This window comes from Zosterops lateralis (assembly GCF_965231275.1).
Source record: "Zosterops lateralis genome assembly, contig: SUPER_6_unloc_1, whole genome shotgun sequence".
Taxonomy (NCBI): domain Eukaryota; kingdom Metazoa; phylum Chordata; class Aves; order Passeriformes; family Zosteropidae; genus Zosterops; species Zosterops lateralis.
This window is the reverse complement of record NW_028154616.1, coordinates 2,500,323-2,524,136: the sequence shown is the minus strand read 5'-3', so window position 1 is coordinate 2,524,136 and position 23,814 is coordinate 2,500,323. Positions and strand designations below refer to the sequence as shown.

Genomic DNA, 23,814 nt, shown 5'->3' with positions numbered 1-23,814 from the left:
GTTTTTATTTGATGGCTTTTTTAGTTCTAATTCTGCATCTTTTCACAACAGTGACAATTTATACCAGATGACCTCACAGCTTGAATGCATGACATGGAATCAAATGAACTTGGGATCCACACTGAAAGGGTAAGGAGCTTTGTTCTCTTCTAACTTGTTGCCCTAATGAAGCTGCATTACTGAGCTAACTTTATCTTGGATTTTATCATTTGGATCCGGTCACTCGCATGGCAGAAAATCACTGTCCAGTCCTGAGAGTGGCTCATCGCCTGGCTGATCAATTACACCTGGTAGTTTGCCGTGGTTTTGATGATCCTTGGCCCGGCCTGAGCAGAGGGTCGGGGTGCTGGCCGATGCCTCGGAGCCAGCGCTGGATGTGTCGGGGGCCCCGGTAGCACAGGGCAGGGCAGGGCAGGGCAGGGCGGGGCTGGGCTGGGCTGTTCCCGCTCCCGGTGCCGGGGCCCCGCCCGGAGAGACAGCAGCGGCCACTTCGCGCTCTCCTCCTTGAGCCGTCGCCCCTTCCTACCATCCCTCTTCCCTTTCCCTGCCTTCGCCAGGCCCTGCGTCCTGTGTCCCGGCCCGGCCGCCTCCCGGCTTCCTTCCTCGGGCCATTGTCGCCCTCCCACCTGCCGGGAAGAGGCTCCGGCCCGCCTCCCCCGCCGGGTTTCCTGCGGCCGGGCGGGCAGGAAGGCTCCGAGGCGCCGCGGGGCCCCGCCGGGGTGGCGGCCGTGCGGGACGAGCAGGACTCCGGTGCCTCGGTGCCTCCGGTGCCTCCATCCCCACACCCACCGTGCTCGGTCCGGTGCCTCTGGTGCCTCCATCCCCGCACCCACCGTGCCCGGTCTGGTGCCTCCGGTGCCTCCATCCCCACACCCGCCGTGTCCGGTCTCGGTGTCTCCGCTGGTTCTGCCGGGGATGGGGATCCCCCAACACAGTCGGGGACTGGAGCATCGTCACCTCGATCCATCCATGAGCGGCAGAGCCACCTTTTGATCTCAGCCAAGGGAAAGTCACAGATTGCCTGCTCTGCTTGGAGTAGATAATTCACTGCTCTCAGGAGATAATTGGCTCTGAGAACTCCCCCACCAAAGGCAGGTATTGCCAGCTTCGAGATGTTCTCAGTGTCCAAGCGTGTGCAGTCTCGAGGGAACAGCAGGAGAGGCTGATAAAAGCCTGCATGGATCTGTGCTTTCATGTAGTTGAACATAGATGTAAAAATCTTGTTCAAGATGGACTTTGTGTACGCTACTGTATTGTGATAAAGGAAAAAAATATTATGGGTCTTCTTGTAGCTTATAAACCAATGGTGTTTGAAGGTTGGAGGGAGTAGTGTAGTAAATTATCTGTATTGAAGTGAACAAGGGGATCGAGCCCGAAGAAATCTGTCAAGGAGCTTTTTTCTGGTTAGAGAAGATCCCAAATCCTACAGTTGTGTACATTTCACTCTTTGCTGCCAGTCCCCTCTTTTTAAAGGCTATTTCCTACTTTTCTTCTGTAAGTCTTTTTGATTTCCTCTTGAAACTATACCATTTAAAGATCAGTCATTGCAATATTAGACACTGTTTTGTCTCTTCTGAAGAAAATATCCTGCAAAATGGAGAAAAACATCAACCTTGACTGAGGTCCAAGTTATTAAAGCGAGGAAGAGATTATTCTTTGGGGAACTCAGGGGAAAAAAAAAAGTCACAATAGAAATATTAAAGGAGTACTGAACAAAACAAATGGCTCCTTACTTGTCCAGGAGTCAGACTGTTAGCAGTGTAAAGTATGTGACCTAGGATGCATGAAAAGGAGGAAAGAATCAAGACGAATGATCTATGGTAACACAAAGCTGAAAGTTTTGGTATAGGCCAAGATTGTAGAATCTGTGGAAAATCAGTGCTAGACATAGCCTCATCACTGGTAATATGAGCCAAAATAGTTATCTGTCTTTTCTGGCTGAGAGTTACAATACACAGTACCTCCAATCTCTGTTGCCATGAACATAAGGTATTCTTCCCAAGATTTACATCTTTAAAATATATGAACTGTTCATAAGTGATTCCCAGGCGTTTAGTGTTTCAGATGCTTTTCTTAATCTTGTAGTTGTAATTTAAGAGTTTTGGAGTCAATCTTCCTGTTGAAATATGGAGCTTCTAGATTCTGTCCAATGATGACAGTCCCTGTTTAGCTCCTTGCCTTCAGTTCTCCCCAGCTCTTCCTGGCTTCAGTGAGACTTTTGCACATTACAAGAAGGACGAAAACACTGCCAGTAAGTTCTGCAAATAGTTAGAGAACTCTACAGTTATATAAAACTTATGGGTCACACTTTATCCTTGACAGCAGACCAGGTCAGTAGCTTGCTTTTCTGGGTTCATATTCAGCATAAGTTTAACACACTGAAATGAAGCTTTTGCAGTGCAGTTTAGGTAGAGTTAGTAGGCAGTTTCTGTGCTGAAGCTGTCTAGGTGAAGATCATCCTGATTCTAGCTCTTTACAATCTTGCCAATATTTGTGTGATCACCTCCAGAATCTCCTCAACCCAGATTTAAAGTTTGAAATTGGACAAGGAATACTGTCAGGTGGCCAAAGCTGTGTTCTTTCCAGTTATTGTGAAAATCATTCCCATTGAGTTGCACACTCATGAACTTGTGTGTCTGCAGCAGCAATAGCCTGGCCTCTAAACTCTTGAATTATTTTATCTGCTCAGAGCCTGCTTCAGCCTGTGGATTTAAGGCCATGGAAGACTGTTCTTCCTGAATGCTTTTTCCTTCATGGATATTTTAATGTTGGACATTGTAACTGAGAGCAAGAAGTTTTTATGTATCAGTGGAGCTTGGTCTGAGTGCTTCCAGTAGGTGTAAGCATGAGGAATCTGTGGAAGGCATGGCCTGAGAGAAGGGCAGGGGTGGGCAGTAAAAGGTATGAAACAGACGTCCTGGCCAGCCACTGCTGAGGGATGGAGAGAGACACCTGCAGTGAACTGAGATGTTGTCTTCTGCCAGAGTACAGCACCGTGATGGCCTGGCAGGGGAAGGGAAGAGTGGTGTTAGTAGGGAAGCAGACAGAAAAGGCTGCACCCATGAGTTCTAGTGGTTTCTACTCACTGGCAAACCAAAAGGATGTCTGATGGCCCAAGATGACCTTCCTGCTGCTAAGAGCTGTCCCTTGAGAAGAAGACCACCCACTACTGCTACCATACAGTCCAAGTGACTTGAATCTGCATTTTAGATTTTCACTTGGGTTCTGAATTCCAAATTGATGGAGCCCTGATTGAGTTCAAGTTCTTCTTACAATCCACGTGAGGGAAGAGGAGTGTTTTGTGAGCTTGTGTGTGTTAATTGTGTTGCTTGTTTGTCCTCTGTCACCTTCTGAACTTTGGGTGGACCAGAGTGGGGGCTGGCTTGTCTCTGAGCTGTCTCACAAACTGGCAGTTCCTAGAATCTGAAAGGAAGGCTTCATTGTCAAGGCAGTGAACCTCACTGTGTGACTGGATTTTGTCTCCTCAGACTGCTTGCTGATGATTTGTTCCTTGTTTGTGGTATTTTGTTTGGAGCTGCTGGGATCAGATTTATCCTGTTGCAGGGAAGTCAGTGGGTCCCAGACATCTCAAAATTCATGTTCCATGTTGGTGGACACTTTTGCTGTTGGTTTCTGTGCTTCATATTTTTGTGTTGCTTTTTAATTTGTCCAATATGAAAACCACTGCTTCCTTCCATAGCAGCTCTGGAGGAAGATCTCAGGGCTAGAAAACCCTCCCTTATATTTTGATGAGTTGAGTGTAAAAGTGACATGGAAATAACTGATACCAGGCAGGAAGTGATACAGCATGTTAGACAAGAAGTGTAGCTGAATTCCCAACAGCAAGACTCCATTTAATTGTCTCCTCAGCTGCTCGAGTAAAATGCTTTGATCCATATTTCTAGCAGTCATCTGAAATCAGGCATAGGACCAGACAACATTTTGGTTTTCCCCTTCTGGTTTTGCTTGGATGTTAAACACTCAGCATGTTCCATGGAAATTGGTATTTATTGCTGTTTCCTCAGGTTCACTGTAAGGAATATTAGGTATGATGTCTGTAGAACACTATTAAAACCACATCTAAGACAAGGCAGTGAAAACCTTTTTCATTTAGGAGTGGTTTGCAAAGGTTTTTCTGTTTAGTTTTGGTGGTATTGTTAGCACAATTTGGAGGTGAAAAACTTGGGTTTAGCTCCCCAGTCAAGATGAGCTGGGAATGGGCAATAACCTCCAGTCTCTAATACGGAATTTATCCTTTCCCACCCATAGCTGACAGTCCTGTTCTGAAAGGAAGGGTTTGGTGAAATCCTGATTCCACTTAGGTCGATAGGAAAAAAAAATCCCAAATCAAAGAAAGACTACTGAAGTCAGAAACACAAGGGTCCCCTGAAAATTTAAAGCCTTCCTTTCATTATCCAGCTGATTCTCCCACCGAGGATGGCAGAAAGGCTCAAATCTGTGAAATCACATTTTTTGATATTCCTTTGCCTTGGAAAGGGCAGATAAAAATGCAGCTTCACACACCACCCTCCTTAATAGTATTAGACAAAAGCCAGGCAGAAACAGGATCTTCTATATAACTAATCAGGATCTTTTTCTGTCTCCATACATATTTTTCCCAGGGTGCTAGGATGGTAAATATTTTAGCAGAGGGAATTACCTCTACTTCTCTTCCTTTATGTTCTGTTATCAACGAGACTAGCACACACCCTCACTTTGCCTCATTTTTGGCTCTGTTTCTAAACCCTAAAATTCCTGTTCCTGCAGTGAAACACAACTAAATTGAAGCTTAATGTGGTGCCTGTTTTATGTAATCTTGCTTTCTGGCTTTTTTTATTCTTCCAAGTCTGAATCTCATGAATCAATGTGTATTCACGTTTCATCTGAAATTTTCTAGCTCTCCTCAGTGTGCCCTAATGCTTCCCTTTTTTGGTTTATGAAATAATAATAAAAAGCTTAACTCTTCAGATTAAGTTGTAGCTGCTTTATACATTAGACAGGCAATTTCAATTTTACAAAGTAAAAATGATGTGAGAGAGAAATTGCAGCTTGATTATTTTTTAAAAATATTCAGATTAGAATGTCATCTTTTATGAGGTTTTTTTATAACCACTTAGATTGATACAACTCTCTAAAGCTGTTCTGTTTTTCATCACACATTCTCATCTGTAAACCCTTCATTTTTATTAATCTCTGTACAATCTGTACAACTCTGAGATTAATCATTTTAAAAGAGCTACCCTGCGAGTGTTAAGGATTTGCTGGGCTAATGGTAAATGCAAGTGCTTCTAAATACTCCACAGCACAGAGCTCTTCCTTTGTAAGTATCAGCCTTTGTTTCCCAGTTATCTAGAATTACATTTTATGGCTGTGTTTCCAGGCCTGGCTGTCTAGATGCAGAGAACAAAATACACTGAGTCCTTGTTTCACCAACTGGCCCAAACTCTAAATATTCACAGTCCATTTCTGCCTTTGAGCAGTTCTGATCAGAGTTAAAGGGAGTTGTATATTTACAAATAATGGCAGAGTTGGACTGTGAGGCCAAATTCTTCAGTCCTTGTCCAAACAAGAATTCGTGTTGGATCCTGGCAGGGCAGTTTGGCTCCATCTGGTCTTGCTTAGTTTTGAGTCCTTTTAGAACCTGTGGAGGGATCAGTCTAGTGTCTCTCCTAAGTGTGACTCTGGGCCTTACTGGGGATTTATTCTGTTTTTTTTTTTCTTCTTTGGTTGATTCAGCTGAGCTTATAAGACATTGTCTCTTTGCTTTCTTAAACCCAGAGTGCCTGACTAGAAAAGATGAAAGTTAAGGACTGTCCTACCTTCTGGAGATTCCCATTTAGTTAATGTGTTGCAGGTATAAATTCACCAGTTACTTGTATTCCTGGTGTATGTGGCATTGTGTCCACTCATTATCTCTCACATGCAATAAAGCAGGTGCTTGAGTTTAAGAATGAATTTAGATTTGTATCTGTTGTTCTATCCCTGATTTTATTATAGTGTATAAACTTCAACCATATGAAACAAGCCAGCTGTGCCAACTGTGATGTACTTTGTGGCATAAATCACAGGTAAAGCATGGAGTGAAGAGGCTGGAAGAGAAAGAACTCTATTTCCCCACAAGGTTACTATGGATGTAGAGTGAAGGCTGAAGTTCAAGAAAGCAGCAGTGTAGGGACAGGTTGTGAAAACTACTCCTTCAGTGTTCCAGTTTCCCACTGACTGGGAAGAGTATCCACCTGTTAATTTCTATCTCCCCAAAGGTCAGATTATTCCACACTGCTCCATAACTAATAAATAGTGTTTTAACCAAGAAATCTCTCATGATCCATTCTGCTGTCAGCAGCCATATGGCCATGCTGAGTACTAGCCAATGCTGATGGAAACGTGCCCAATGTAAAATGGGAAATAGGGCTTCTGGTTATTAAAGCATCTCTCCCAGGGAGCTGGCTAAGGACTTGGTATATTATGGGTCAAGGGGCTCAGAAACCAGGTTTTAATCTTCATAGCTTTACAGTTGTATGTGCAGTTTTAACGATGTATAACTAGAAAAAACTAGAAATAACTAGAAATAAGAGGAGGAAATATGTAAAAGGCTGGCTGTTGAGGATGGCTTCCCAACTGTGCAATAAAAACTGAGATGGAGATCATCTGGGGGAAACTTCTCATTCATAGAGCTGTTCCTTAGGGCACAGGCAGGGTCTTTGTTCTGCTTCTTGCTCCTGGGAGGAATTTCTTCAGAACTGACTGGTCTTTGCAAAAAAGGCTATCACTGAAAGATGAAAACCATGAGAATTTGGAGGGAAAGTGGGGCTGTGTTTTATGCTATAAGGTTTTACTACATATTCCTGCTTCTCTTTCTAAAGCTTCTCCCATGTCCTGGGAATTCTTATCTGCCTTTGTGTCTGTTGTTTATTGTGGTGTTTAAGGTTGTTAGGACAGGCGTGAAGGGGAGGTTGCACTCAGGGTGACCAGTGCTGAAGTTCACATTTAACCTTGATTTACTGCTGTGCTACAGGTCAGCAACAGCTCCTGCTGCAGGACTTTCTCCTTATCAGTGGTGCTTCTCATTCCATCCCTGTTTCAAAATGCACTGTGTGTAATTTGTGATCAACATGGGTGCTACCATGGGTTGGGGGATTTCAACACCCCTCTCCCCATTTTTTTTTTTTTTTTTTTTTTTTTTTTTTTTTTTTACATGTAAAGACTGCCTTTGAAGAGAAAGGAAAATTAAATGCTGGTGGTGAATCTGTGCTGATCAAATGGTGATAGCAAATGGTAATTTGTTACTTGAATTAGGCTGCAAGAGGCTGCTTGTGGGCTCTGGGCAGAGAGAAGACACTATTTATATGGTCATGGTGCATATCTACAGCATAGTTTAATCCATTTAAATCAGCTAATGGTATCTTCTTTATCTATTATTACAGATATTACTCCAGAACAGAGATCCTTTCTTGCCACTCGTCCATAACTTATTTCATTATGATCAACTTAAAACTGAATTAAAATTAAAATAAGCAGAGCATACCTTCCCAAATGATGTAGCCTTTGCTTTGAACAGGCAGGTGGAGCCAGGACTTGAAATCAGCACTGCAGAGCAGTGAAAGAGCTGACCTCAGAGAACACCTCTGCCAGGTAACAGCCTGACAGTTGCTGTGGGGGTGAACAGTGAGGAGTGCAGCCCACTCTGTGCAGGGAGAGCTGCTCTCAGACACTGCTCCCCTTTAGACATGGCCTGTATTCCAGCTCCACTGCCTGCTCTGCAAATCGCTTAAGAGGTTTAAAACTTCCTTGTAATTCTACTCTGCACATGAACTTTGAGTGAAGGGAAAGGAAGGACCAGTGAAATGAGAGTCTGGACCTCAGGGACCCCTTCAAATTGTTATTGCAAGCATTTGGCAAAGGCTGGGATAACATCCTACAGATCCATCTTTGTCCCTAGCTGTGTGCCCTGGGGTTTTGTTCTGGTCTTTCTAATTTCTGGTGTTGTACAAAACATGTACACTTACCATTGCCAATGCATACTTCTACAAGTGATAATGTAACATACTCGTTCAAAAATTAAACCTAAAATGCATTAACGTGATTTTGGCATTAGGAAAGCTGCAAGCAGGAGACACAGCATTGTTCTAACATTCAGGACAAGAGAACATTGGATTTTGAAGAATATAATTAGACAAAATATAAGGCTGTGGCAACGCCAAAAGATGCCAAAATTTACAAATCCTTAAAATTATTATGAAAATTTATACCTGGTAGGGATAGGCTGTTTGGTTTCTTTAATTTTATTTTTATAAAGAGTTAATTTGTAGTGCATCCTGCAAGCTGATACCCAGGATAAATAATTTAGACACTGATTTGTAATCTCTGTTTATGAGTACATGACTGCTATTCTTATAAATGTCATCACTTGCTTGGTAGTACCAGGTAATGTCTGAGTCATGAGGTGCTGACAAAAATCCACTGCACTTAATGTGAAACTTGAGGCATTTTGCTCATTCCAAAAGATATTAGCAATAGCCAGCCCCACGTTTGACTGATAAATAATGCGAACATGTGCTCATGACACCATGGTGCTGCTATGTGGATTTTTTCCTCTTACCTAAAATCTTTGTGGAAATACATCAGAGTTCAAATCATGACAATTTCTGTTTTTTGGGGTTTTTTTTCCCCTGGATACCTTAATGGATACTAATGGATGTATGTATGGAGTCAGTGCATTGTGCCAGTGAGAGCTGATCCATGCGGATGAAGGCAGAGCGGGTTTCCTTTGGTGAATTTTGCTTGAACTTGGATGTCATGGCTGTAAAAGTGAATTCTGCAAATGTTATCACTGACTCAGGAAAAGAAACCTCTCACTCGGAGCTGAGCACTGCAAAATATTTAATTTTTTCATGATTACCCTCTTTCCTTACAGACATACAGCGGGATATGAAAATGAGAACCACAGCACTCCCATGTTGTACAGCTGTGGGGCCCAGTACAGAATACACACCCATGGGGTCTTCAGAGGGATACAGGTGACTATTGTGGGGCATTCTTCATAGGGAAGTAAATTCTTAGAAATTTACTAAGTAAATATGCTGGTTGTTTATAGTGTTCATTCACGACTTCATTGGTGTTTGTAAACCCATCCTTGATTTCCCCATGTTGTCAAGGAATGCTTTATGTAAGTGTCCTGACTTCACTGAAGCCACTGAGCTCCAGCATAAGATTTCTTTCTGACACAGTCGTTTAAAATTGCTTATCTCTTTTTCTGTAACATTTCTGCAAGGCAATACTCCTTACCAGCTTCTCAGGATGGTCCAAAATACCTGATCCAGTTTCCAGCTTCTAACTCCAATCACTCTTGAGAAACCATTCAGCCCATGAGAAACCTCTGTGGTTATAATGGACTATATCTAATAACTCCATATATAAAAGTGTTAGATGACATTTGGCTCTTATGTGTTTCTGAAACTTTACTAATTCAAATGTATTTCCTTAAAACGAAGTATGTGATTGTTTCCTAATAACTAATTAGTGAGGATTTGGGAGGAAGTTACCATTCATGGGAGTTCATTTCCTCCCTTTCTGAGACAGTCATATCATTATTAAACACCCCTGTAAAAGATGAACCTCGTTAAAACTGATGGCAAAGTCATTACAGAGTATCTGTCTCTTCTGTATTGCTCTGTGTTGTCATATATCAGGGGTTTTAGATAGCATCTTTTCTCCTTTTCCGTTTCTGTGTAGTTTAGCAAGTCATTATATAGTGGCAAGCTCTCAGAAACAGGCTCCTGAGCCAGCTTTTGTTGAGTGAATAAAAGTAAATGGTTGACATTGTTTAAGGAAACTAATTGTCCCAGAAGGAGGAGATCATCTTTGATGGAACATTGTGACAGTGGCCAAAATGCATTAAGGCTGAACCAGCTCCACCTAGACAGTTGTTTTTGTTTTGTTGTTAATCAGTTTGTGCTAATCCAAGGCATCCATTTCCTCGTCCTTTAACTTCATATGAGTATTTTCAATAAAAAGTATTTAAAATATTCCTCCGGCTCACGCTCTTACCTTTCACCCTGGTATAAACTTAAAATTATTTTATGTGGCAATGAGAGTTGTGCCATGATGGTGTGGTTCTACCTGAGGTCAGAGTGTGGGCCATTCAATTTCACATACAAACACTGAGATAATTCACTAAGTAAAGTTCACTGTGCTTCCCCTTCAGATAATTCTAACCCTGCAAAGAACCGATTAAGCCACACTAAGGTTGTTGATGTAGAACGCAACAAAATCCCCTGTTTCCAGTATGATCTATCTGAGTACCTCTTTGTGCTGGGGGCAGGGGGCTGAGTGACCTGGCTGTGTGAAGCCAGAGCTGAGCATACCCAGGTGGCCTCAGCAGGTCTCTCTGTCCTTGCAGGATGTGCGGCGTGTGCCCGGTGTGGCTCCCACCATCGTGCGGTCGGCGAGTGAGACGAACGAGAAGCGTCCCTTCATGTGTGCCTACCCTGGCTGCAACAAGAGATACTTCAAGCTGTCCCACTTGCAGATGCACAGCAGAAAGCACACTGGTGGGTATCAGTCAGGGCACGGTGGGCAGGGAGAGGTTTGAAATAGCACAAGGGGCAACTAATGCTCCACCAGGTCAGGGAGCATGAGAATCCATCAGATGGGTGAGCATGCGCTCTGACAGATGGGCAACCTCTCTGTCATCTGGGCAACCCCTCTGTCATCTGGGAAACCCCTCTTTGTCATCTGGGCATCCCCTCTGCTGGAGCTGAGGGCTCCCTGGACCTGGCTAAGAAAAACACACAGCAAGTAGACTACCTCTCTCCCTCTCTTGCTGTTACAGGGCTGTGAGTTGTTTTCTCTTTTGATTGTTTTTTTCTTCTTTCCCCTCTCGTTTGGGACCATTGAACCTCACTCCAAATCTCATCTAATGTTGATTATTGGGAAGTTTCCTCTGCAAGAGGAACCTAAACACTCAGCATCCTCTGGTTCTCCTGTGTGAACCTTTTCTGGCTGGGGATGTAGACAGGGACTGGCAAACCGGTTCCCTGCTATGGGATCTTTCCACGAAGAATTGATCCTGAACTCAGTAATTTTGTAGGGTAATGTCTGCATTCTCTGAGTTCAGGAAATAGGACCTCAAAATGTGGAAATCAAATGCCCTGCTGCACCTTGCCAAAGAGTAAACAGGGTTATTTCCCCTATTGGGAGATTTATGGTGTTGGACGTGTAATATTGTGATATATTTTTAGATATGTTCCTTATGGATTTTTAAATTTTTTGATTGTCTCTCATATTTTTATTTAAAAAGTTCTACCTGTGCTTACCTAGAAATCTGTGGATATAATGTGTAAATATGGATTTTCAGTTAACCATTGATACGATGGAAGATCAAAGGGGTGAAAGAGAACAGGAAGGCAGCCCATGCTGGGTGACCCAGCAGATTGTCTAACACTTCATAAAAGATTGTTGCCATCTTCTCATTTTGGAGACCATTCAGTCAGTTAATTGTGTAAAATGTGAGAAATGCACACGAAGCACTTTTAATTAATGAATGGGCAAGTCAGAAAATATTGAGACAGCGGTCTTCAGAGCTGCTGAAATTCAAAACTTAAGACACTTCAAACTGTAAATGCAAGTTCATCTTTAGAAAATAAGGTCTACAGAAATGCTATTATACTTCCCATAAATTGGAACCAAGAACATTTGGAAATCTTCTGAAAGCCATTAAATTCACCATTTTTCTCCATTATCCCTAAACAGTTCTGAATTTTTCTCATAATCACTATTTCCTTCATTCCTAAATTGACTTACTCTGTGTTTTAGCAGTCATTATATTTGTTTGTTCTGGTCCTGTATTTTATTCCATTTAGTTGCTTGGCTTTCCCAGTGTTGTTTCTGGACCAATCACAAGGATTTTAGCTTATATATTTTATGTTTTTTCCTTAGCTGGAGAAGATTTTTAATGTTATATCATATATAATGTAAGCTTGTAGAGTCAGAAAACTCCCAAAAGACATAGAGGATAGGCCTAAGTCTGTCTAACACCCCAGAGAGGCTCCTCCCATTGTCTTTGAGGTCATACATTTCTCTCCTCTGGCTCATGCTGCAGTGGGACTGGGTAGAGGAAAAACATTTTTTTTGCCCTCAAACACTTTTTCTGTACAGGTGGGCACAGATCCTTCTGCACACACATTTTGATAGGTTGACAGCAAAAATTATTTATTTATCAAATCCTTGCAAGTTTCTTTCCATAAGAGGCCAGCTGGTTTCCCAAAGCTTGTGATTTCTGACCGAAGCATTGCTGTGCAAGATTTTGAGGCTGGTTGCAGCTGAAGGGAGGAAGCAAGGGATGGTGCAGTGCTGGAGTGAAAACGGCTTGGGTATCTTGCCTGGCTGATGCATTCAGCTTTAGGAGAAGAAGGGAGTTTCTCCCTTTATCATCTGGCAGGGTTTTCTCCTCAGCCTGTTGAATGGGTACTAGACATTTCCTATTATTATGATCTGGGAATTCTATTTACCAAATTCCCAGCTGCTGTTAGAGGCTTAGAATGTGATGCTCTTCGTTTCCTGTCTCCTCCTGTGGTCTGTCAGTCCTAGATTTTGGGAGGGTTTGGTGAACTGTGGGAGCATCTGGAGGGGACATCTTCCTAGTTATTGTATCTTCCTGGGTATGTGATGAATGGATGGTCTGGACTGGAGAAAATGAAAGTTTTCCCCTGCAATGCTCTTCAGGAGCCCTGGGCAGTCAAACTTACTGTTGTGATGCAGATTCACTTCCTTTGCCACCTCATGTGTTTGTCTAACCATGACTTGTTTCTCCTACATGTCAAAAGCAAAATTTGGAACCATTTTCTCCAAATATAATGTGGTTGTGTTTGTAGCACCTCTCCTAATCAAACAACAACAACAACAAAAAAGATTAAACTTCCTGTGAGGTGGTTCTGGACTCACCCATAGGTTTGAAGTCTTCCACCTTATCTTAGTGTAGTGGTAGGTCAGTGATTTCAGTCATTTTTTAAAATGATGAACACACCATTTGAAAACAAGCTGTTACATGTATACAATATTAAACCAACAGATCGTATCTTTGCACGATATTTTTTGCTCTAGATTATATTTTTTATTTCTATAATTGATACATACAAAGGACTGGCTCATCAGACCTTCCATCCCTCTTTCCCAGTTGCTGTATTGCAAAACCAGGCAAGGCCCTGAAACACAAAGTTGGATTCTGTAATCAGTTTTTACCAATGTTTCAAATAGCCTTAGCTGAAAATATGTTAACACTTTGTACCCTCCGAGGCTGCTTATCTGGTCTTAACAATGCCTTTATTGAAACATGTACAGCAAAAAAAGCTTTTTTCTTATCTTGGTGTATTTTGCTGCAGCAGATAGGCCTCTGAAATGGAAATGCAGGAATACATCTAACTTTTCAACTTTTCAGCAAATAATGTGGGTTGTCATTCTGTGGCAGGCTTCAGGCACTTCCTTGCAGAAACAAATTGATGTCTAGACCCCCATAAATTTCTCCTCTGGTGGAAGGATCAGCATTCTTTCCAGAGACCCTTTGGATTCAGTGCCACTCATTGGGAAAACTGCATTTATCCTTACACAAAGCTGAGCAGGTTTGCAGAGAGAAAATCCTCTGCCTGTTTGCCTGGGATATTCTTTAGCCTAAATAGGCTCAGCTGCAGGTATGATCTGCAATGGAGTATGAGACTCTGTAGATCAGGAAAGTTGTCCTTTATGGTAGGGTGTCAAGCTATGGCCTTTCAGGCTGATATTTATACAGCATAAAATAAATATACTTAGGGATCTAAAGTACAGGATTAGTTTCAGAATGGTAATGTCATGTCAGACATGTGGTATGAAGACAATAGAAAATGTTAACTATAAAGGTTCCCTACTAAATAAATAAACATGTATTTTGTGTGAGTTTGCTAGAGCAAATTATATTAAATAAAAATGTAGAACTAGCAAGGCAAAGTTGTGATCATTGCACTTGTTTGATTAAGTGGGTACACTTATATAGGAAAAGGGGTTTAAATTGGTGGAGGATTTGTAGACCAGCCTTCTGATTCTCATTCAGACTTGCAATCTCTGGTTTCAAAATCAGCCTCCTTTTCTCATGTGTTCTTGTTAGCAATAGGCTTTTACTCTTGCAGGACTCCTTAATTAAAAGCATTGACTGTGAATATTTTGTGCAACAGTTACAGCAGTAGAATTTTCTGTTTTCCCATTTTCCCATGCACCTGAGCAAATGAATTTTCTCCAGAGAAAATGTGCACACTTCCCTTAGTTTAAGTTGACTACTTTTGACAAAATCAGTTGGTTTTATTAGAAACATTTATTGCAATATGTGCAAAAGCAGATTCATGCTTGTTTTACAGTAGTTGACTTTTTTCAAAAAATTATTTTCCTAAGTATTAAAGACATGCCATTCCCTCTACCCTCTCTCACCTTTATTATTTCATTATGCACTAAGTTCAGCCTTTCCTTTGTGTGCCCCCTTTCAGTGGTGTAAGTACTCATGTCTCAGGTAGAAGGGCTGGGGAAGCTCCATCTGCATCTCTCCATCTGTTTTGTTTTGGGACTGTGTGTGTTCACATAAGGAAGTGACAGCATTACTGGATATTTTCATACATAGAGAGACTTTAGCCTTTTACTGGAGGGGTTTTGACAGGTCTGGGGAAATGAGACACTCTCACTGTGGGAATTTAGTGGGGTACTAACAGACTCTTTCTAATCTGGGATGTCTCTGTTGTCCTGTTCTGAAGAAATGTATGGGAGTTCACAGGCATGTGAGGTCAACTTTGGTAGCTGACACGGGAGATGCAGAAGGAAAGGGAAATTTGGATTTCTCTCTAAATGTTGTGCCTCTTTTTGATTATTTGCCTTTTTTTTTCTTCCTGGTGTCATCATATTCCTATGTAAACATTTTAGATCGATTCCTTTAATATCTGCATGGGTTAAACCTGACTTAAATTTAATCAGGATTATGTTCCAAAGCATTTAAAGAAATACTTCCATGTGCATGCCATCAGACCCTCTGTGCTGTTTTATTCCAATACCTCCTTAACCATCTTCTAAGTTCATATTGCAATTAGCAGACAATCATCCTGTCAGTGCATTCTGCTCTGCTGACATTCCCCCCTTAAATCTGCCAGAGGGCTGAATTCCTTGGAAGTAAGTGGTTTCTGAAAGGCAGGCATCCCCGGGGAGCCCTTGCGGTCAAAGTGTAGGGAACTATTTCAAACACCTGTGGCAACTTTAATCTCTTATGCTAATAAATTAAGCACAGCAGACACAGAAATTGTCCACACCTAGGTTTGAGAATCAGTAAACTCCTTGGGGTGACTGTCACAGGAAGTCAGCTTGTTCTTGCAGATTTGCTTGCTTTTTGTAAAATTCTTATTTTAGTTACACCAGGGTGAATTTGGAATGCTCTCCTTAATACGCTGCTTATTTTCTGTCACCTGGATCAAAAGGCATCTGTTTTAAACCAAACTGCTTTGTTTTGCTGTCTCAGAATACCAGGGCAACCAGAATATATTTCCTCATTGTGGTACAACCACAGGCAGACACCCGCCACAAAGGTTTATCAAAGTTCTTAAAACAAAACAGAGAGAAATCAAACCCTCTGCCTGCTCCAGGTGGTGTTTTCCTGTAGGTTCTTCCCACAGGAGCTTTGGTTTACATCTCAGCTTCCCACAGCAGCCAGAGCAGGTCCCAGCTGCTCCCGTGTGTCCCTCCCAGATAAAGCCCAGGATCCTCCCAGCTTGTACTCCTGCTTGTGCTGAGGCTCTGTGCTGTGGCACTGGAACCACATTTTGTGTGGGCATAAATGTAATTATATCTGAGGCTTCAGCAGGATTCCAGTGTTGTGCAAAGGGACTTTAGCTTAGAAGTAAGTCAGACCTGGAAGATCATTGAGCTTTAAGCTTGTTTTGGCTTAACTTGGCCAAATTTCCCAACCTCGGTGTTCTGCTGCCTGCTGAGAGTATTTCCCTCTTTGTTCAGACTCCTCTGTTGCTGAATTTATTTTTGTATGTTTATGGTGAAGTCCTTTGCATTGAAATCCATGTCCATTTGAGACACTGAGTTGTAAGGATTTCTTTTTCAAAAAAACCTCAGGACCTTACTCTTCATCCCAGAGAAATCCCACCCTGAGGATCTCTGCTGAACTGCATGGGAGGAAGGGAAAAGTTTGTATTTACATGAGGCTTTGCAATAAATAATTCATGGCTTTGCCTGGGGAAGATGTGCAGCTATGTGAGAAATTCCATTTAATGGAACTTCATGGAAGAAACCTAATTTGTGTTTTGGGGAAGAATATGTCTTTTTCTGAGTTTGAATTTTTTTGCTCAGTTTTTTCTAATTAATTTAATGTGGTTGACTTTGTCACCTGTGTGGATAGAACTTACTTCGTTTTTGCTTTAAACCCAATTCAGTTCAAACTGTAAGTTGTTCCTCTGTACAAATTATGTGCTACTGAAACAGGCGGAAGAGGTTTAATGGGGTTTTTAGAGAAATATAAACCAAGACATTCCCGTTTTTTCCAGCAGGAAAAAATAAATAAATTCACTCAGCCGGATTTTTTTGCATCTTTAACCTAAGAGATTATTTTCTTAGAGTGAGCAGATTCAGTATCAGTGTCAATGCAGTAGAATTATACCAGCCTTTCCAGCAAAGTTGTATGGCTTTATAACAAACCAGTCCTGCTGTGCCACTGGACTGCTTCAGACTGCAGAGAAATCTTTCAGAGCAACATTTCATCTTCTGATCCAGCTCGAGGTGTTCTCTCATTTTCCCCCAAGTTCTGACAAGCTGTTTTTCCTCTCCAGGTGAAAAACCTTACCAGTGTGATTTTAAAGACTGTGAACGAAGATTTTCTCGTTCAGACCAACTCAAAAGGCACCAAAGACGACACACAGGTTTGTGGACAAGGCTTGCCTACTAATTAGAGCTCATTTGTATATGGGAATTGTGATTCTGAAATACTCCAGAACTTCTTCCTAATTTTCTGATGTTGTCTGCCCCTAACACTAAATTCTTGAAGTTAATTTTAGGAGAAGTTTTTTAACTGGCCTTTTAGCTATTGTGGTTGTTTAGGTGAGTTTTACATCCTGACAGTGTCTTTTGAAACAAAATTAATAATGAAACTGTTTGCTCTATACTCTGTGCCCAATACAGAGGATATATTGTGTTTAAAACTAAACAGTTCTGCAAGAAAAATTTGCTAATGTGTAAAATTTCCCCAAGACCTATGTGTCATGTGTAAAGTTATTGCATGAAGTAAATTAAACATGAAAATGGATTTCTGCGCCTTGATTTTTCTTGTCTGTTTGTACCTTTAGGATACCCACAGTGCAAACCACAGGGTTGGGATTGGCAATGTTAGCCAATCCAAGACCTTCCAAACCAATCCAAACCAAGACCTTCCTTGGTGCAATGGTTTAAGTGGGGGTTTGTTTGTGATGGAGCTGTTCAGATGCTTCAGACCCAAGCATTGGAAGATGAGGCTACAAGGGGTGGTGGCCTCATTAATGACTAACTTTCTGTAATGTGTGGGCACAGAGCTAGGAGGAGCAGTTACAGTAACTAGAAAAAAAGTACAAAAAACCCCATCACCAACCAATGAAACAAAAAAACCCCAAAAAACAAAACAAAACAATACAAAAATCCAGGATTTTGAAACTTCAGAAATATCTGATTTCATTCACCCTTTCAAAAATGTTGGGAGATAAGAATATATATATATATATTTATTTTAAATTTTTTTTGGTCTCTTAGGAGTGAAGCCCTTTCAGTGTAAAACCTGCCAGAGAAAGTTCTCTCGATCTGATCACCTGAAGACTCATACCAGGACTCATACAGGTAAAACAAGTGCGTAAACTTTTCTTCACATTTATATTTATTTATTTATTTTTTTAAATTAATCAATGTTGTAAATTACGTGATTAGAAAGTGTCCTAATCAGGATTTAAATATTCAAAACAGCAGAAAAAAGTCAGAGTGTGCTGATTTTTAGTGTGGCTGTTTCCCCCAAGTGTGATAGTCAGTTCTCACAAAGGGATTTAGGTGATTTTAGAAACTATGCTTTCTTCCTTTGTGTTTAAAGAAATTTCAGCTTCGCAAAATAAATTTTGTCAGCTCTTATGGAATGAGCATCATGGTCTCAGCCCACAAATGTCAAGTTGATCTACTGCCTTTTCTGAAAAAACCCTACAGAAAGACAGAAATTTTAATTCTAGCTTTAGCCAAAGGTCTGTAATCTAAAGTATTTGTGCCTACTCATGCTTCTCCCAAGTGTCAGTTGAGCCTAATGCAGGATAGCAGAGCAAAGCTCTTGCTGTTGCTGCTTGTACTGTAATCTCTCCAGCAGATAAAAGCAGTGCCTTTTGCAAACTCACACTGACAGACACTAAAGTAAAAGCTTACTCAAATATTCAAGGATTTTATTTTTTTTTTTTTTTTGTAGCAACCGTGTTATTTTATATTAATACACGGGGGAAAAAAAAGAGGCCATTTAATCTACTCTGCCCTCACATAAATGTAAACACCATTAAGGAGCAACTGCAGCAGCCTCTGTATTTTAATTTTAAGCTTTAGAATTCGTCCTGTGTACTGACATTTACTGTTCCTTCTGCTGTGTATGGAGGGTTTTTACCAAGTAATTGTTTACCAAGCACTTTGGCATGTTGTTGGATGTCACAGTGTTTTCCATACTGGTGTTAACTTTTTAAATTCAGTCTCTGTACAGATGGACAAGGAGCCTGAAAATCTTTTTCTCCCTGCTAAGAATTCTTTTTTCTCTTCTGGACCATAAAAACACACATTTCAGACTTCCAAAAATAAAAGAGAAATTTTAATAAAGGAAATGATTCACCTGAGAACAATGGCATTTTCTGTGGCTCTGGTCAAATAAATGCTTCACCCAATGGCCACATCTACACTTGCAATCTGCAAATGGCAAAGGCTGTGTTCCTGGGTTGTCCCCATGGTCCTGTTGAGCTGCAGGGCCTGGGTCCCTGTGCATTTGCATGAAGGAAGATGTTTTCTTAACCAGCAAGAGGTAATGTTCTGGGAGAGACAAAATGGCAAGTGGTTGTAACACACTGGCAAGCTGGGATAAACTACATTCCCCATCACATTTCATTGCTAACTGATCTGCTAATTCAGGACTTGCATGACTCCAGTGATACTTTTTTTTTAGCCCAGATTAGCTACAGTGAAGAATTTGCCCTTGTTTTTTGCCTGTGGAGTTCCTCTCCCTGTCCTGGTTCCCCATGGCTCCTGGTGATCTGAGCCCCACAGACCTTGCCATGGGTTTGCTACCTGCCACTGGCACAAGGTGTTGTGGAGACACTCCTGGATGTATCAGCTCCTGAGGGGGATGAGCACGAATGGTGGGTGGGGATTTTTCATCTCCACCTTGCCCTGCAGCTTCATTCCTCTTTCTTCCTCGTAGCCCCTAAATTTTGTGACAAATCACCAAGCTCAAGTTAACTTGCTCCATGTTAAGTCTTGAGGAAGAAAAGCACAGGTGGCTTCCATGTAACTCCATCCTAATTTTAAGTCAACTGCCAAACTATTTGTTAAGATTCAGGGATTTTTTTTTTATTCACAAGCAATTTCACAGTGACAGAAAGCTTTGCTGTTGAAAGAAAAAAAAAAAATCAAAGGACGTTTTATCCATCCATAGACACATTTAGCAATGGAAATGTGATTCCTGATATCTGTACCATGAAGCTGTACAAAGTAATTGATGCCCAGCACAGAACTAATAGAGAGTTAGTGCTTCCCCCTTGTTGGGAGAGGACAACCAGGATTGCTTGTGAAACAGTGCAACTGTGCTGCTCTTACTGTGGGAGTTCTGTGAGAAGCTGGGCAGTCACAGATACTCCACCTCAGTTCATGGGATGGTTTTGCTAATGCTGATGAAAGGAGACCAGTTCACATAATCTGTGGGGTTTGACCAGATCAATTTTTTCCCACACTGTTTTATGCACTCATTGGAGATAGCTGATGCTTTTGCCAGCATCTATGCTAAGTGGATAAAGTAGATTTTAGGCCACCCCCTCTCACCTAAAATAGCTCTCCTGGGAGTTTGCGAGCAAAATACACATTTATGCAATTCCCCTGAATTTGGATTTGGTTTGTGAAATGTCCGAAGTGTGAGGTAAATAAGAAGAGAAGATGCCTGGGTGAGGCTGTACCACCCCAGTGTGTCTGGAGTGTGTTAGAGAGGATGAAGTGTGGAAACAGCACTGAAAAGCCTAGCCCCAGAGCTCAACATAATTTAAAATATTGCATTTATTTTGAGGGGAAGAAAAAAAAAAAAGAAAATGAAAAAAAAGAAGCATGAGTCACTGGGCACTGCTCTGAGCTAATGAAAGCATTCCATCAGCATTCCTGTGACATCAGAAACACAGCCTAAAATTCCACTTACACGTTGTAGGGAATCCAGGGACCAGGTTAAACAGTTAAAAAGTGGTGGCATTTCTTGTTAAATTTGAATGTGCTTTCCTTGGAGTTATTTGTAGTGAATATTATGCTCATGAAAATGTTAGAAAAATACTATTTTGAGCATTTGATATCTCCCATAGACATGAATCCACTTTATTTAGATAGCAGTGGAAAACTTTGAGTCTGGCTCAGCACACTCCATGCTGAATTCTGTTGCTTCCACTATATTCACTTACACTCACCAGTTTCAAAGAACTTCAGCCAAACCCCATGGAATTAGCTGGAAAAAGCTCCGCTTGACTGGAGGTCAAGCTCTAAAAAGTCACAGGCAGTTTCCACAGCGACTAACAGTGTGTCTGCCCCACTGCCTAAGGTGTGACTGAGGCCTGTGTGGATGCCAGAGTGGCTTTGAAACTCGGTCATTTGAGACCTGAGAGGAGCAAAATCATGGCAACACGGGGTTCAGCAAGGGCCTGTCCTCAGGAATGAATCAATGCAAGGTGTCCTACATCACCTGAAAGGGCTGTTGTTAAACACCAGCTGAGGCAGAGGTAGGAAAGCACTGAGCACTGATGTGAGCAGGGGTCAGGGACACTCCCACGCCCTCTCAGGACAGCCCAGGGTGCCTTTCCTCCTGACAGGGGCTCTGCCAGCTCCTCACAGCCCCGCAGAAAGACAACAAACAGCAGTGTCTCAGATGAGCTGCATGCTCAGCTAATAACAGGGTGTTTTGTTGACAGGTGAAAAGCCTTTCAGTTGCCGGTGGCCCAGCTGTCAAAAAAAATTTGCCAGGTCTGATGAATTAGTTCGTCATCACAACATGCACCAGAGGAACATGACTAAACTGCAGTTGGCCCTTTAGACAGTTCAAACAAGTGAAAAAACCAGATGGGACATTATAAGCTACTGCAAACTTTCTCAGCCATCCTCGATCACCTCTGTCAGAGAGCTGCAGCTGCCTTCACATCCCATTTGACACGAGTTAACTAAACCGTAGGATTCTGCTCAGCCTTGCCTTCCACTTGGAGCTGCACGAGTTCCTACTCAATAAGTTCAAGAGATATTTACTTGTGGTTTTGTACAAAAGTGGGCAAGATTGCCAGTTTCAAGATTACTATAAACTATGCTTAGCTTTCACGTCTGTCTCCAGCTTTTTTGTGTTATTTTCACTTGAATTTTTCCAGGTACAAATTGCTGTACCTTTTTAATTCCTGCAGTAGGTGGGATGATTCCTCCCTGTTGAAGGTTAGCTCTGCAGTTACATCATATGCTGAGGTTCCTGAATGCTAGTACAGCTTTCCTCACAAAACAGAGGAACACTCACCTGAGATATTTCTGGTAGCCTTTGTACTGCCAAAGGGCAGACTTTTAGAGTTGGAAGCTCTGCTTTTGAACTTCACAGGTCAAATCATTTTTTAAAGGTTGTCTTTCTAGAGCAGCTAAAGCCAGATGAACCAAAGCCTCTCTGTACAGAAAACAAGAATCTTACCATTAACTTAACTTGGTTTTTAAAGAATTGCATAATTGAACCCTCAAAACTGTTTTGTTTGTCAATTAGCTCTCTCCTTTTCTCTCTCTCTTTTTAATGTATAGGTTTAAATTTATTCTATCATGAGATGCATAGATCTCCTTTACATAAAACTAATTCCAATCATTGTAGACATTTGGGATTTGTTTACAATGTAAAGCCACACTGGTTATGTGGCTAGCAAGCTGTATAAACTTAAAACTGAACTTCTAATGGGGCTGGTCCAGGATCTCCATTAACAGATTACTCTTAAGATAAGTAACTTAAAAAAGACTCTTTGTCAAGTATATGTGAAAAAGACATTATTAGTGTAAGGAAATATATTATTTCAGGGTTTTGGGAGGAGGGGTTTATTATTTACTTTTAATTGCTTGAAATGGTGTGTACATATATATATCTGATAATGTATTGCTCTTAGACATCTCCAATTAGAAAATGTATAAATATTAGAAGCATCACTGTTCTGATGTTGTTGCTGTTACAAATTATTGATAACACTAAGAATGTAACCTGCATTTTTCACTGAGCTTTCAATTAAAGCCCATTCAAAGAGAAACAAATGAGAGTCCAACAGATGTCTTGTTTCATGTCTGGTATTAAATTTCAAATGCCCTGTCCAATAGTATCCTTTTTTTTTTTTTTTTTTTTTGTATATAAAGGTACCACCAGCACTGATGACCACTAGTTAACCTGTCCAGGTCTTGACCACAATTTATCCATCTCACTTGGGAATCATACTGGCAGCAGAAAAGAGTGTCAAGTTTCATATTGTGCTATAAAGCAGTTGCTTCAATTGTTTGGTTCTTCTTACCCAACCATTCCTTCTCTCTCGACCCGTGAGATTTGTGTAAGAACTTTACAGAACAAGTAAAACCCCATTTATAAATAGCAGAACTGGCCTTCTGTAGAACTGGGCTGAAACCATAAGCACAGATAACTTCCTAGATTAGGATGTCACAGACTGACTTTTAAGTAAAAGTTAATTTAGAGTTGGGGTGGCTTAAATCAGTTCAGCAGGTTGAAAAAGACAGTCTTTTATAGATGATGAAGTGTGAAAATGAAGATAAAGAAATATTACTGTTTCTTTGTCATACTGCCTACTTTTCTTTGGAAGTAAGTACAGCCTGCCTCAGTGCCCTTTGCCCTTGCAAAATATTTGTATCTCTTTAGCAAAAATCTTTAATGTATCTTGCCAAGCTTTTTTCTCTAATGTACACAATGGAGTTCTATGATGGGTTGAGCTTTCTCTCTTAAAGTGCAGCTGCATCATCAAGAAAACTCAACAGTTAATTCTTCAAGTCCTCTTTTTCGCCTGGGTATTGCATCACTGTTAATTACTGTTGGGGTACTGTGACTCATTTGTAGCAGTCAGCTTTATCTTTTGCTGCCAAAAGACAGTATCTCTCTGGAGAAAATCATAACAAGTGTGGCAAACATCAAATATTTGGAGCGAATGGTGTACATAAAACTGCACAGAATTAAAAAATAAATAAATAAAGCAACTCCTCCTGCTTTCTTGAAAGAAAAGTTCAGCTGCAATAACAACGTCCTCTGAATTACCCAGCAGTACTCACCAACTACAAAACAATCTGTTTTTCAGTCTGCACCCAAAATAGAGAGCTGCCACAAGTATTTATACTAAAAGCCAAAAAAAGAAAAATCGGCCTCCAGATTTGCCTGTAAATAAAACTATCTTTTGTGAAATACAACCAAAACTCCACTGCAGCACAGTCCAGACTTCCAGTGACCTGTAAATAGCTGCAGCCATGGTTTGCTGCCTGGGGAACCACATGCCTAATAGTAATAGTAGATGGCTACAAAAAAAT

General features: G+C 41.2%; 1 protein-coding gene across 6 annotated transcripts in view; it reads left to right on the top strand.

Annotated features, from left to right (window-relative positions):
• The window catches only part of WT1 (WT1 transcription factor), a gene marked incomplete at its 5' end in the record, with an annotated part of 34,524 nt that extends 10,936 nt beyond the window's left edge, over positions 1 to 23,588 (top strand). For 2 of the 6 annotated variants that reach the window (XM_083885364.1, XM_083885369.1), the window contains 6 exons: positions 52 to 129; positions 8,915 to 9,017; positions 10,400 to 10,550; positions 16,836 to 16,925; positions 17,785 to 17,877; positions 21,201 to 22,630. In XM_083885364.1, the coding sequence (XP_083741490.1) occupies positions 52 to 129; positions 8,915 to 9,017; positions 10,400 to 10,550; positions 16,836 to 16,925; positions 17,785 to 17,877; positions 21,201 to 21,322 (637 nt within the window). In that variant the 3' untranslated portion in view covers positions 21,323 to 22,630. The other 4 variants (XM_083885368.1, XM_083885366.1, XM_083885365.1 and 1 more) reach the window with 4 other exon arrangements.
• Between the last annotated feature and the right edge of the window lie 226 nt (positions 23,589 to 23,814).